The sequence below is a fragment of the Eublepharis macularius genome, chromosome 1 (assembly GCF_028583425.1).
Source record: "Eublepharis macularius isolate TG4126 chromosome 1, MPM_Emac_v1.0, whole genome shotgun sequence".
NCBI classification, from domain to species: Eukaryota; Metazoa; Chordata; class Lepidosauria; order Squamata; family Eublepharidae; genus Eublepharis; species Eublepharis macularius.
The window spans coordinates 137255989-137271973 of NC_072790.1; the positions used below are offsets into that span (position 1 = coordinate 137255989).

Genomic DNA, 15985 nt, shown 5'->3' on the forward strand with positions numbered 1-15985 from the left:
AAATTTTACATGGACAGAGCCCTCCCGATGGGCTGCTCTGTGTCATGTGCAGTCTTTGAGTGTTTTAGTACGTTCTTGGAATGGGCCCTCCGTCGCAGGCAGGGCTGCCGTGACTCCGCCCACTATTTGGATGACTTTATCCTGGTTGGGCCCGCCCATTCCGGTCAGTGTGCTAGGCTTTTGCAGGATTTTATATGTTTAGCCCAAGAGTTAGGTGTCCCCCTAGCACACGAAAAGACGGAAGGTCCTTCGACTGTTTTGACCTTCCTAGGTATAGAATTAGATACCGAGCAGCAGACTTCTCAGTTGCCCCTTCCAAAGCTCCAGGATTTGAGGGCACGATTGCAGACCCTCCTGGGTAAGCGGAAGGTTTCTTTACTAGAGCTCCAGCAGGTGTAGGCCAGCTTAACTTTGCGTGCAAGGTGGTGGCGCCCGGTCGAGCCTTCCTGAGGCGCCTTTGTCAGGCAATGGGAGTGCTTCGACTTCTGCATCACTCCAGGTATGAGGCAGGACCTGGAAGTTTGGTGTCAGTTCCTGAGCTGTTTCAATGGGGTTTCTTTTTGGAGACAGGAGATGCTATTGGAGGGTGACCTCCAAGTTTCTTCCGACGCAGCCGGCTCTTTAGGGTTCAGAGTTTATTTCAGAGGGCACTGGTGCGCTGCAAAATAGCCTGATGAGTGGGTGGCAGCCGACCTGTGCAGGGACTTGACATTTCTTGAATTCTTCCCAATCTTGGTAGCAGTTTACCTTTGGGGAGATGACCTGGCAAACCACTCCGTGCACTTTTGGTGCGATAACATGGCAGTGGTGCAAGTAGTGAACTCCCTATCTTCTAGATCTTCCAGGGTTATGAAGCTGGTCCAAGCTTTCACTTTGAGGTGCTTGCACCTCAATATATTGTTTCTAGCCAGGCATATACCGGGGGTAAACAATGAGGTTGCAGACGCCCTGTCTCGCCTGCAGATGAACCGGTTTCGACAGCTTGCCCCAGAGGCGTATTTGCTGCCAGTGCAGGTTCCTCTGGAGCTATGGATGATTGGGAGTCCGAGGCCTTCAGAGCTATTCAGTTAGCTCTGGCCCCCAGTACCAGAAAAGCCTACGACAGGGCGGTAAGGCAATTTGCGGGGTTCAGGCGGGACGTGGGTCTCCCTCAGCTGTGGCCAATCCCAGTTGGGCACATTACACACTTTTGTGTGGCTCAGAAAGGTAAGGGGCACAAGGTTAAATATATTCGCAGCCAATTGGCAGCTTTGGGTTTTGCATCTAGGGCCCGCGGCCTTGTTGACCCTACGGGGGACTTCCGCATAAGGAAAATGTTAGAAGGCTGGTCTAGAGAGGCGGCTGCCCCGAGAGATGTTAGGCAGCCTATTTCACCCAGTATTTTGCAAGGTTCGAAGGCCATGTGGCCCTTGGTCCGCAGTTCGCCTTTTGAGGAGCTGCTGTTCCATGCCGCTTCCTTGATTGCATTTTTGGAGCACTTAGGGTTAGTGAGTTGGTCCCCCAGTCCCTTAAGGATGACACTGGCCGTGCTATTATGGCGGCTGATGTCAAGTTTCATGGGGATCATCTGGTGCTTCGGATTAGGCATTCTAAGACAGACCAGTGGCAGAAAGGGATGGATTTGACCATTGGTCAATGCAGCATTAGTGATTTGTGCCCGGTGGCTGCCTTGAGGAAATACTTAGAGGTTCGGGGCTCAGTGCCCGGGCCATTGTTTTGCCATGAGAATGGTGCCCCGCTGACAAAGTACCAGTTCTGGACTATCACGGGTAGGGCCCTTTTGAAGTTGGGTCTGGGAAGGGTCAAGTTTGGGACCCACTCTTTTCGTATAGGTGCAGCTTCCACAGCTGCAGCGCTTGGGTATTCAGGAGCCGAGATTCAGAGGGTGGGGTAATGGCATTCGACCGCATATAAGTCGTATGTTAGGCCTCTGACTGGAGGCCAATTGTGCTGACAGTGTCTTTCTTCCAGGTGTGGCACCGCCACAGGAGAGGATTCACATCCTCATACGTGGCCATAGCATGGTCTTTTGGGCAGCGCACCAAGCGAAGAGGTCGAATGTGGGGTCCCAACTTGGACTCAGCCGATGTGCTACGGTGGAGTGGCAAGGCAGAAGAGGCTTGCGTTGGGCTGGTTAGTTACCGTTGTTGTTTGAGGGAAGGGGTTTGCCTCCCCCACATATCCTGGTGGTCCACTTGGGTGGCAACGACCTGGGTCTTATGAAGGGCATGGCCCTTTCTTTGCAGGCCCGAGACAACTTCTTTGAGATTCAGAGGAGGTGGCCTGGAGTTTTGATTTTTTGGTCGGCGATGCTTCCCCGCCGGGTGTGGCGGGAAGCATTGGACCGTAGGGTTATTGAAAGGGCAAGGCGGATGGCCAATAGAGCCCTTTTCAAAATAATGTCAGGAGGGTTGGGTATCTATTTGCCCCATCCGCGGATTAGGGCTGAGTCTGCAGACCTCTACAGAGGGGATGGTGTGCACCTCTCTTTTAGAGGCAACAACATTTTCTTAGACGACCTGCGGCAAGGGCTTCGTTTGGCTTTAAGCCATTTTTGGGGCGCTGAGGCCTAAGCAGAGGCTTGGTTTCTGCGGAGGCAGGATGTTAGTTAGGGAAGAATCTGTAGCGGGCCGGTGAGCACCCTTGGCACCTCCCCATTGGTGGGGAATTGGGGTCTGCCAGAAGCGGCGGGCTGCCGTTCGATCCTGTTGCGTGGTTAGACACCCGGGTGGGGAACCCCTCGACAAGCCAGTTTCCACTTGCTGCCGTATGGCCGGGTGGGGGAGCTTTACAGGGGGGAACCACTTCACCTGGCCAGGCCGGGTCCCAGCCATTGGATGATGGCTCGCACCCGAGGCAGCGGGTGTCTTGCCCAGACAGGTCAGGGCAGGGTACGGAGTGACCCCAGGGCCTGACCTGTACCGCTAGTTAGGCCCTTGCCGCAGTTATGTTTGCTTGTTGTTTAATTAAATAAAGTGGCCCATTTTTTTTAACCCAAAACACTGTCTCTGACTCTCATTCCTGTCTAGTGGGGCAAATAACAAGAGGTTGCACCTGCACACCACAGGTAGGAAGGCCCCTATCACATCACTTTCAGCCCTGTGGAACAGCTTGCATTAGAAAGTGACAGTATTGTAATAATGACTGTGGCATTTTAGGTTGAGTTTTGAGCAACAGGAAAAATTGTACAGCCCTAACAACCATTCGTTTATTTGACCAGTTCAATCAACTCCACACACAACGTCTAGCCATTTAAATGTTCTCACAGCTATGTGGAATCCATTAATGGATAAACCATGATCATCTAGCTGGGGGAATGCTTAAAGATAACTGTTATCATATACAGCAGGATGATTAGTTACATTTCTGTATGGCACAAGGTAATAAAGCCGTGATCATGAGAGATTCAAAGAAATAAAGCAGTCCAGAGGTGGGCATAGACCTGATACTTTACTCCATCTGTTTCCCCTTGAACAGATGTCTAAACATCAACCCACCCACCAATTCCAGCCACTATATATTTTAAATCTCTTAAGTTTAGACAGTCCTCCTGACCTGGATAGCTCAGGCTAGCCTGATCTTGTCAGATCTCAGAAGCTAAGCAGAGTTAGCCTTGGTTAGTAATTGGATGGGAAACCGAGACAGGAGATGCAGAGGCAGGCAGTGGCAAATCACCTCTCTTAGTCTCGTGCCTTGAAAACCCCACCAGCGGTCACCATAAATAGCACTCTCCACCACCAAGGTTTGGACAGCAGTCTAAAAGTTTCCATTAGCTAAACTGACAGGGGGAAAAAACCCTAACCTTTCATCAACAGTGGACAAGCCTATCTCCTACAAAATAAAACAACTGGCATCCATCCTGAGCAATTACAGATAGTTTATATATTTTGTTTCTGTTATTTAAATGTATGCCCTCTTCACTTCCTCATGTTAAAAGTGAGCCTGTGTTGAATGGTTAGATGTATAAGTACCCAGTTTGTAATCAAAGATTAAAAGTGCAGAACACCAGAAATTAGCCCCAGAGACTTCCTGTTTGGGATCCATGGAGGTCTAACGCAGCTCCACTTGCGGAGCTGACCGGACTGCCGTTTTAACCGGCCGGCGGGGTGAAAATAGCCCGCGGCCGACTGCTCTCAGGCGGGGAGCAGGCAAAGAACGCTCAAGACCCTAGGGTGAGCTAGATCTCGGACGAGGGGGGGCTCTATACAACGAGTCTCCCCCCGATCCTTGAGGTCCCACCTTGCGACGGGTCGGCTATAATCTCTGCGGCAGTTTTGGGGCCAATTCGGCTGGCATAAGACCTACATACCCAAGCATCGATTGGGGGAAGAAGCTGAGAGGAGAACTTAAAATCGAAACAGCGATTACAACCCGAGAAAAGTGAAGAGAAGGTAAAGATCATTATCTTCTGAGACGGGACAGATTGATAAAAACAGAGAGGAAAAAAAGTAGATTTTTAAACTGCAACAGACTAGTGAAAAGGAGGGGAAGACTCGGCAGGAATCGAATTTAAAAAGAGACTAAGTTTAAAGAAGTTATTAAAGAAATGGGACTATTGTTTTGAATACCTGTGGCTTTGGAGCTGTGAGAAAAAGACACCATCGCGAGATCTGCTGTGGGAAGACGGGAGACAGGAAGTGCGTAATAACAATAGAGTGGCTGGAGAGAAGCGGCCCTTGCTGGAGGGCAGGAAGTAGGGAATCGCCATTTTTGAAAGGGGAAGGGTCGCGGCTTCAGCGGAAGAGGAAGTAGGCCATCTTGGATTACAAAATCATAGAGAAACCATAGAGAAAAGACGCCCGACATTTTGGACTCTTTAAAATTTAATTTCTATAAGAAGACCGGGACATTTAAAATAGAAAAACGTTAAATTTTACGCCACGGAGTTAAGGAAGAGAGCGGATTCGTGGGAGCGAGCTAAAGCAAGCCCCACGATGTCAAAAAAAGAGTGGCAATCGGCAATAGAAAACCTGGATAAAAACCTGGACAAAAAACTTTTAGATATGATTAAAGAACTTAAGGACACGAAATTGGAGCTGATAAAAGAGGTTAAAGAGGTTACACAGACAGTAAAATCGGAGCTGTCAGAAGTGAAAAAAGGTATGGAAACAATACGAAGTGAATTACAAGGAACGCAGCAGAGAGTTAAAACAGTAGAAGACGCGATGGAGAATTTAGCAGACACGCAACAAACAGAGATGAGATTGGTGAAGGGGAGAATGTCAGTTGCAGAAACTAAACATATGGAGAAGCAGCTACGTTTTCGTGGCTTGCCAGAAGTGGAAGGAAAGTCAGCGCAAGAACAGATGACTGAGGTGTTGGCTGAGTACCTGGGGAAGGAGGAGGAGGAAGTTGTGGCTATCCTAGATGTGGCATACCGTGTGAATTCGAGAATAGCAACCCAGAGGAAACTACCAAGAGATGTGATTGTGCAGTTTACAACACGAAATATGAAAGAGAGGATTGTGACAAAACAGTTTCAAGATCCATTGGAGATTGATGGCAAGACGATTATTATAATGAAGGAACTGCCCAGATCAGTGTTACTGGACCGGAAAAAATATAAAGTGCTAATTCAGATTTTGAAGGACATGAAAATCAGGTACAGATGGGAGTTACCGGAAGGAGTGTCCTTTGAGTTTGGAGGGGCCAAAAAACGCATCAGATCTGAGCGAGAGATGGAGCGATTTATTAAGGACAATGAAAAAGACTTACCAACAAGATCATGAGTATGGAGTGTAAAGTATTATCTTGGAATGTAAATGGACTAAACTCACCGAATAAGAGGAAAAATACTTTTCACTGGCTACTAAAACAAAAATGTGACATTGTTTGTTTGCAAGAGACCCATATCAGAAAGCAGGATGTAAAATATTTAAAATCTGGAAAATTGGGCAAAGAATATGTAGCGGCCTCCAACAAGAAAAAAAGAGGAGTGGTGTTGTACATAAAAGAGGAGCTACAGCCAAAATTTGTTATGAGAGATGTGGAAGCTAGATTTGTAGCAGTGGAATGTATTTGGAATTTAAAGAGAGTGTTGGTAGTCGGACTTTATGCACCTAACGGTGCAAAAGAAAGCTTCTTTGAGGATTTAAGGAAGCATTTAGACGATCTTGCATACGACCAGATAATTCTTGCTGGAGACTTCAATGGAGTGACAGACTTGGAACTAGACAAAAAGACTACAACGGCACAAAAGAAAAGAGGACTATTACCAAAGCTTTTTTTTGAGTTGATTCAACAAGAGACTCTTGAAGATGTATGGAGGAGAGAATATCCTAAAAGCAGACAGTTTACTTTTTATTCTGCAAGGCATTCTACATTATCAAGAATTGATATGATCTGGGCCTCAAAAGACTTAGCATTATGGACTAAGGAGGTAGAAATAATGCCTATGGTAGGCTCAGATCACAACCCAATTATGTGGAAATTTGGAAAAAAGAGAAAAAGGAAAGCATGGAGAATAAATGAGGACTTGTTACAGGAAAGAGAGAATATGGAAATACTGAGAAGAGAGACAAAGTTTTTTATACAATACAACGTGAATAAAGAAGTACCAACCAATAAAGTTTGGGATGCTTACAAGGCGGTTGTAAGGGGCATACTAATGGATTTAAATGGTAGAGCAAGAAAGAAGAAAGAGGAGAAAAGACAAGAGATTGAGGAGAAAATAAAAGCCAAAGAAATACAGCTAAAAAAGAGACCAGGGAAAAAGAAGGTATACCAGGAAATTAAAATACTTCAAGAACAGCTAACAGCAATGAGCAATAAAGAATTGGAGTGGAATCTCAAAAGACTGAATCAAAAAGCGTTTGAGGGTGCTAATAAACCTGGGAAGTACCTGGCATGGCAATTGAAGAAGAAAAGGGAAAAAAAGATAATAAATAAAATTTGCGAAGATAACAAAACGTATTTGGAGCAGGCTACCATTAGTAGAGCCTTTTATAAATTTTACGCTAAGCTGTATAATAAAAAAGAAGTAAACAAAGAATCAATAGCGTCATATTTGGAGAAAACCAAACTTCCAGAAATCTCGGAAGCTTGGAGAAATAAGTTGAATAGTGAAGTAACTGACGAGGAAATAAGTAAGGCAATACAATCTGCAAATCTAGGAAAGGCGCCAGGGCCAGATGGACTTACGGCTAAATTCTATAAGACAATGGCTAATGAACTGGCACCATTCCTAAAAGAGGTGATGAATGGGGTTTTAAGGGATCAAAGGATTCCAGAAACTTGGAGTGAAGCGAATATATCATTGATCCCAAAAGAGGGCCAAGACCTGACTAATGTGAAAAATTATAGACCTATATCGCTACTCAACAATGACTATAAAATTTTTGCGAAGATATTGGCGGAGAGATTGAAGGGGTGGCTCTCGGAAGTCATAGAGGAGGAACAAGCAGGCTTTTTGCCAGACAGACAAATAAGAGACAACTTAAGGACAGTGATCAATGCTATTGAATATTATGACAAGCGTTGTGACAAAGAGGTTGGTTTCTTCTTTGTTGACGCTGAAAAAGCGTTTGACAATTTAAACTGGGACTTTATGTTTGCCACTATGGAAAAGCTACAATTGGGAGAAAGATTCATCAGAGCAATTAAGGAAATTTATAGAGACCAGACTGCAGCAATTGTGGTGAATGATGAATTGACCAAGAAATTGACGATAAGTAAAGGAACAAGACAAGGTTGCCCGTTATCTCCATTGTTGTTCATTTTAGTATTGGAGATTCTGATGATACAAATACGTCAAGATGATGAAATTCGTGGAATAAAAATAAAGGACTATTCATATAAGGTCAGAGCATTTGCGGATGACATAATGTTAATTGTAGAGGACCCATTGGAGAACATGCCAAGAGTGATAGATAAGATCAAGGAGTTTGGAGACTTGGCAGGTTTCTTCATCAACAAAAAGAAGTCAAAGATATTATGCAAAAATATGACTAAGCAGAAACAACAATTGTTAATGGAAACAACGGATTGTGAAGTAACAAGTAAAGTGAAATATTTGGGAGTCGAATTAACTGCAAAGAACATAGATCTATTCAAAAACAATTATGAAAAACTATGGACTCAGATAGAGAGAGACTTGATTAAATGGAATAGATTGAATTTGTCATGGTTGGGCAGGATTGCAGCAGTTAAGATGAATGTGTTACCAAGAGTAATGTTTTTGCTACAGACAATACCAATCATCAGAGACTCCAAACAATTTGAAAAATGGCAGAGGAAAATATCAGATTTTGTTTGGGCAGGCAAGAAGCCTCGAGTGAAAGTGAAAGTTTTACAAGATGCAAAGGAAAGAGGCGGAATGCAACTGCCCAATCTGAGACTTTATCATGATGCAATCTGCCTAGTTTGGTTGAAAGAATGGATGACATTAAAGAACAAGAAACTATTAGCCCTAGAGGGATATAAAAAAATATTTGGATGGCATGCATATTTATGGCATGACAAAGTAAAGGTCAACTCGATGTTCCTGCATCACTTTGTTCGGAGAAGTCTATACATAATCTGGAAGAAGTACAGAATTTATCTACAAGAAGGAACCCCTTTGTGGGTGGTTCCATATGAGGTGATAGACCCGAGAGCTGTTGATAATGAACAACAATGTTTAACGTATAAAGAAATAACTAAAACTGAAGCATCCAAACTTAGAATAAAGACACAAGAGGAACTATCACCTAACTACGATTGGTTCCAGTATAGACAGATCAGAGACTTATATAATTCGGACTCTGTAAAGGGAGGTATACGAATAGAGAATTCGGAACTAGAGCAGACCCTTCTTAAAGAAGATAAGAAAAGAATATCCAAGGTATACCAAGTACTGTTGAAGTGGTATACCGAGGATGAGATAGTTAAAACACAAATGGTGAAATGGGCTATAAACTTTAATAAAGAAATAACAATGGAGGCATGGGAATACTTGTGGAAAACTACAATGAAGACAACGACATGTATTAATATCAAAGAGAACATTTATAAAATGATCTATCGTTGGTACATGACACCAAAGAAGATTGCGCTAGGGAATTTGAATACTTCTAATAAATGCTGGAAATGTAAGAAGCATGAGGGCTCCCTCTATCATATGTGGTGGTCGTGTGAGGTAGCCAGGCAGTACTGGGGGGAAATAATAAGAGAAATGAGTGAAATTTTACAATTTCAAATTAATAAGAACCCAGAACTCCTGCTACTGAACTTGGGAATGGAGGGAATTCCAGCCCAACACAGGACGTTGATATTTTATATGACAGCAGCAGCTAGACTTTTGTATGCGCAAAAATGGAAAGTACAAGAAGTGCCAACTATTGAAGATTGGACTTACAAATTGCTGTATATGGCTGAAATGGATAAGATGACAAGAAAATTGAGAGATCTGGACTCAGGGCAGTTCAACACAGACTGGGAGAAGCTGAAACAATACCTGGAGAAGAAATGGGAGGTGGGAGGAAAACTGTGGCAGTTTGAGAACTACTGAAGTATTGAAGTAGAGGGGGGAGACTTTACCGGGGGGAGAAGAGATAAATGTGAATTAATAAGCAGTCAGATTAATAGATTGACATATATATAGATATATATAGGTTAACAAACAGAACATAGAGAAAATAATTAATTATAAGGACTAAATATAAGGAGTGATTAACTAACAATATTTTCTTTTTTTTCTGACAAGTTTTGTACCAAACTGAATGTCTGAAGATATAGATGGGTCAAATTGATTGACTACGTGAGGAGAGATATATAGAACTATTATAAAAAGATAGAATGAGTAATATATATAGAGAATAAGTCAAATTGTTTGATATAAACGAACGTATGATCTATATGGTTTATGATATATAGAAATACCTGAAATTGAAAAATTGGGATAAATTGTTTATCCAAGATGGAAACAAAGGCTTACAGTTTGGGCATATAATGTTAAAAATAGTTAAGGATGTACTGCTTAGAATAATGGAGAATATATATTTGTTTTAGATAGAGGAAGCTAATAAAAGTAAGGGAAAGGGGACAAAGGGTTGGAAAGCTGTTGGAAGTCAACAAAAAGGGGGGGGAAAGGGAGGGGGTTAGAGATGAAAAAATTGGGGAAAATTGAATGTAAATGTGGAAATAATGGATTCTAACCCAATAAAAATTTTTCAAAAAAAAAAAAAAGAAATTAGCCCCAGAGAACACAATCTTCATGGATAATGTCAAGAGGTTTTGATGACTAACTGTGGAGGAGAGAAGAGGAAAAACCTGCCTTCCTGAAGAAGTGTGCCTAGTATAGGTGTTAGAATCAGTGGCATGTAAAGTCCCCTAACCTACCTCATGTTAGAGCACAGGTGATTTATTCTTTAGAAGTTCCTAAGACTCTATTATGGGGTATAAAAAATAACCACAATAAGGCTCTTTAAAAGACAACTTTTCAAAGTTTATCTTAAGTAAATCCAAGAGGAGGCCTTTGACTCTCACTGTAAAGCTCACCCTTCCTGCCTTGAAACCTCCTCCAGTACCCCACAGCCTCAGCTAAAATGTGAAAGAACACCTCTTCTGATTGCAATGTAAAGTCAATACCAAGTAGACTAATGTGGCAAAGAAGACAAACAATGCATTCGAGATTCTGTTCACATGAGAAATATTTGCATGCAGAAATTAAAAACAACCAGCTTCACTGCTCACAGAAAATTAGGGAATCATATGACAGCTTCAAAGTAAATCAAACCAATATTCAAAGTGTTAAAACTGCTGAGCAGAATGTTTTGGGCAGAATAACAGGCCAATAACAAGTATTGCAGTAAATCCATAGATGTATTAGATGTTGTGGAACTATCTAATTACTGAAACACACACAAAAGTTGAAACAGTCAATGAAAACTATGAGGGAAACAGAAAATCAATGTACATTGCATCTTTCAGTTTTACCTGTATGCACAGAATTGAAATATAGCTTCTATGTTTGTAAGCCTCACATTGGCTCCTGCTCTATTAATTCAGAGGGCAAATAGCACAACTTTACATTGGCACAGGCTAATGACATATTGTTCTTTATGCTGGAAAAAGCAACGTTAAGCAGAGAACAAGAAATAAAAGTCCACACACATACACGGAGACTGAATATGAACATCCAGCTAATAATGTTATTTCACCCAGAAATCCAGGTATTGTTGAGATTCTATGTATGTCGCTGAAGTCCATTTACTACATTAGCTTGCCAGATTTGGAGTTTTAATTTTAATAAAAGTAAGTCTCTGACTTACCATTTTAGAGAGATAAGGAAAATATGCATGCTTACTTGAGATGAAGTTTCACTGAAATACATTGAACCAGTGAAATCAACAGAATTTGCCCCCAAATAATTGTGTATAGGATTGCTGATTTACTGCAGGCCATCCTAAGCATATTTACGCTAAGACAATTGCATTGGGTTCAATGGTTTCTCCCTAATAAGTGCACATAACATTGCAAACTATATCTTACTTAATTTTGCTATGCCTCTGAAACGTATTTTAAAACATTGTATAACTTACTGCATTTTATTGGTAATAGGTGATAGGATTAAAAACAAAAGGATATCCATCCCCAATACTCATCCAAATAAAGATATAATACCTTGCAAGCATCAAAATTATGGTCAATTAGGAAAAAGAAAATACCAATACTGAGCATTTTGGGCTTCAGCAAGGGGGGCAGAGACGTCCTGCTCTGTTGAAAGAAGTCCCTTGTACCAGCAGGAATTACCAATGGGTCCAAGCCATGATATGAAATTGCTGTCCATGGGTTTGGTCTAAAACGATGAACCAGGTGGAAGTCAAGACCTATGACAAAGCAGTCTTTGGAGGGAGCTAACTGACAGTCTCCTGACAACTCTTTTCTTGAATGAGAATGGAGTAGGTGATCATCATGACTTCTCCCAATGAGGTGAAACATCTTGTAGTGGAAAATTTCTTTTTCTGAGGACCCAGTGTGAGTAGTAGATCTGCTGCTTTGTAGAAATGTCTCTCCCTGCCCTTCATCTCTGCTAGGATATTTTAAACAAGGCAAAACTTCCAAAAGTTTACATACCCCCAGTGCTCTTTCACCAAATACAGGTAGTATTGTCCTTGCAATTTCTAATAAATGAATAGATACTACTAGAGGTGGGCATGGACCAGAAAATGAACCTAAATTTGACATGGTCTGGCCTGGTTCGCGGTTCACAAACACGCGGTTTCGTGGGACCACATTTTTCATGAACTTTGGTCCATTTGGGCCAGTCCATCAGTCCATGGTCCGTGAGTCCAGACATCCTGGCTCTGATCTATTAATTCTCTAGGCAATGTTGAGGACATCCGCAGACCTTCTGCAGATCTTGGAACACACCAATCTTAGCCTCCAAACCTTGATAGGCAGCTCTGGCTGCCAACCAGAGAGCTCCCATTCTTCTCTTTGCAAGCATGGAGCAAAAATTAATTCCCTAGGTAACAGAGGGTATGGACGTTCTGCAGCCCTAGGAACACACCAATCCTAGCCCTTAGAAACTTGATAGGCAGCTCTGCCTGCCAATCAGAGAGCTCCCATTCTTCTCTATGCGAGCAAGGAGCAAGAATTAATTCTCTAAGCAATGGCTGGGAAGGTGTCTGTGTAGTAAGTGAGGGGGCTCTTCCCCCATCCTTTTCTCTTTGATTTTGCTTCATTGCAACTCCTAGTATCTACTGGACATTTCCAGAGGGCAGCAGCTTTGGGGGTCCGTAACTCGGACCTTCGAAATGCAATCTTGGCCAAACTTGGAGGGTGGCTGGAGGAGAGCCTGATGAAGCCTCGCTGCAAGTTTGGCATCTCTGAGTGACTGACCATGGACTGATGACCTGGTCCGTGAAAGGGGCAGGTCCGTGAAAAGTTTGTGGTCCATGAAATGCGATGGACCGTGGGCTGATGGTCCATGGGGTTTTTCCAGTCTGTGCCCACTTCTAGATACCACTCTTCCAGAACATTTATTTGTTTACTTGTTTTACTTTCCAATACATGATCTTGGTCATTATTATGATTTCCCCTAATTCTAGTATCCAGTTCTGGTATTCTTTACAGTATTCACCAATTTGCCAGTTCAAACCAGTCAATATCTCATTACAATAAGAAAATGCTTGCCTACCCTTGCCAGAGTCAGAGTGCCTTGTTTGCATATTTTGCACCGGACCCGTAGTTTTCCATGTTTGACAGCTTGGCAGGAACTTTTGCAAAAAACATAGAAATTGTTGTAGGTAGCAGCTCCTGTTGGGAAAGAAGAAAATGTATATATTTTTAGCCAGAGTATGTGTTGTTCGCTTGAGAATGAAGAAAAATAAGAATTCTAAAGAGCAAATTAAAGAGCACATTCCTCAAGCAGAATGCCAGAATGAAGTTTCACAAAAAAACAACCATTTGCTAAAGTTAGCTGCATACACAGAAATTTATTATTCTTTATTTTCTGTAACAAGTAGGTAGAGCATCTCTCGGAGCAATGCCTCTTCTCTCACCCACCCCCAATAAGTTCCTCTAGCATCCTTTGCATTTCCATGGATACACACACAGCTCAGGCAGGCAAGCTGCCCTGACCTGTAGAATTGACACTTCCCTCTCAGTGGAACGCCAAGGTTATGGCTGGAGCCCATACAATCTACTCCCTCCCATGCAATTGGGTCATTTAAACCTTGCCTCAGATGCCAGAAGTCAATAATGGAAAACAGCTCCCACCCAGCTAGGGGAACATTTAAAGGGGCTTTAGGAGTGATTTGCTGGAGACATTCTTCTCCGAGAATTTAGTTATACTAGTCTCTCCACTGTAGGAAGAAAACACAAACACCCCAAGAAGTTTCAGAGATGCTTTCTGTTGAACTGAAAATTGCAGAACTTGCATTTTTGTCTCCTCTAAATGGAAGAAATTCCAGGGGAGATTGAAAGGAAGATCAGTGAACAAGCCCTGGAGATAGTCTGCTTCTATAATATATATTTTATTTACATATATATATTGATCAGAGTAGAAGCAAGTAGACAAGCAAAACCATAGTCCCAAGGCAACAACAGTCACCAAACGCTACAGTACCATCCTTGGTAATCAGGCGGTAGTTATTCCATAGTTGGCAAATTGGCAAATTGCCAACTCTGCTGTCTCAGTTGGTCTGAGATGATAGAAGCATATGGAGCATGTTTAGATTTCCTGTGGAAAAAATCTCTGAAGAGTTGTTTGATATTAGATATTTACCTATGACCAAAAGCTTCAAAAACCAGCTGGCTTTTCTGGTCTTTAAACCTATTCTATACTCAGATTGGGCATGTTGGTTAAGCCTTGTTCCATCCTGTTGGTGAGAACTGGCTAATCCAATTACTGAGAGAATCTGCTGCCTTTATCATCTATTCATTGGTATTCATTGTCAAGGTATGCCAAAGCTGAAGGGAGGCTTTGAATAAGAGCACAGTCCAGTTCCTAACAATACCATCCCTACACCAGATGCTGTGAATTGCAGAGGTTCTCTGTAGATGAGTAGTCTAACAACTATTATTACATAATTAGTTGGTGTACTTATCTTCAGAACTGTATAAACACAAAAGTGAGATTTTTTTCAGGCAACAGAGAGTACAATCTGAGACAGAAAAAACTGAAGAGAAGGGAAAAATTGAATGAGGTAGAGTTGGATTAACTTGCTCACACACTGCACACAAAAATGAGACTGCAGTGATTCAAGAAAGGTTTGCAGATAGTTTTGATATCACATTTCAGAAGAAATGTCTCAGAGGATAGAAAATGGTAATCTATTCCAGGAATAGAAAGCAGCATGACTGAACACAAAAAAGTAAGAAAGAGAAAATAGAACAGGTCATTTACTTGCCTTTTCTGTATATGACACAGCAGCTCAAAAATGGAAAGTTACAATAATACCTACAGTAGAAGAGTGGCTAGAGAAAATGATGGAATATGCTGAGATGGCTAAACTGACGTCTTTGATCAGGGAAAAGACATTAGATAAATATGTGGGTACCTGGAAGCCCCTTATAGACTCTTTGTGTGAAACAGAAAGAAATGAATTATCTGTGCTTTAAGAGATTAGGGAGAGGTAAAGAATTTTTAGATGGAAAGGAGAATTGTTCATCTATGGCAATTTTAGTGTTAGTGCATAATATGTAATATTTGTATACTTTTTCAAAGAGAAAAGTGGTATGTATTCCTACCTGTATATGTATTTGGTTTTTTTGTTCTTTTTATTTCCTTGATTTTTAGAATTATGACCTTTTTTCTTTTGTGTGTTTCTTTTAATTAGTGTAAATATTTCAATAAAATTCTAATGCAAAAAAAGTAGGAAAGAGAAAATGGACCAGGTAATTTACCCACAAAATTGGCCTCTATATTCTTTTCCTATGAAACTGCCTAATAGGGGTGTGCAGCTCGGGTTTTGGAAACCCGAAAAAAACCCGAATCACCCCGATTCGGGATGATTCGGGGAAACCCGAATCGATTCGGGTTGATTCGGGTTTTTCAAAGGGGAAAATGCCTCCGTCTTCCCGGATGCCTGGGGGAGGCATTTTCCCACCGAATCAAGCCAAAATTGGTGGAGTCCTTCCGCAAACTCCTCTCTAACAATCCCCCAAGTTTCAGACGTATTGGACTTTGGGGGACCATGTTATGGCCCCCCAAACCAGGTCCCCCCATCCTCGCCTAAGAAAGGGAAAAGTGAGCATCTTTTTAGCTTGCTGCTGCTAATCTTCTTCATTATTTCCTATGGGGAAAAAATGAAGAGGCGGGCTTCCTTTGCCAGGGGTGGCATTTTGCATGCAAAATGCCCCCAACCCTCAGGGGCCCTTCTCCCACCTTTCCTCCCACCCCCCACCAAGGCTCAGCCTGCTCCCACTTGGGGGGGGGCATTTCATGGCCTCCCCAAGTAGGTGCTCTTTTCTCTACTACTTACAGCTGGGGGAGGCTTGTCTTGCCAGGGGTGGCATTTTGCATGCAAAATGCCCCCCAAACCTCAGGGGCCCTTCTCCC

At 42.4% G+C, this 15985-nt stretch overlaps 1 protein-coding gene across 3 annotated transcripts in view; it reads right to left on the reverse strand.

Annotated features, from left to right (window-relative positions):
- PRKN (parkin RBR E3 ubiquitin protein ligase) overlaps positions 1 to 15985 on the reverse strand; it is a 1286511-nt gene that overhangs the window by 758439 nt on the left and 512087 nt on the right. For all 3 annotated transcript variants that reach the window (XM_054972198.1, XM_054972190.1, XM_054972207.1), the window contains one exon: positions 13121 to 13239. In XM_054972198.1, coding sequence (XP_054828173.1) covers positions 13121 to 13239 — 119 coding nt within the window. The remainder of the gene's footprint in view (positions 1 to 13120; positions 13240 to 15985) is intronic.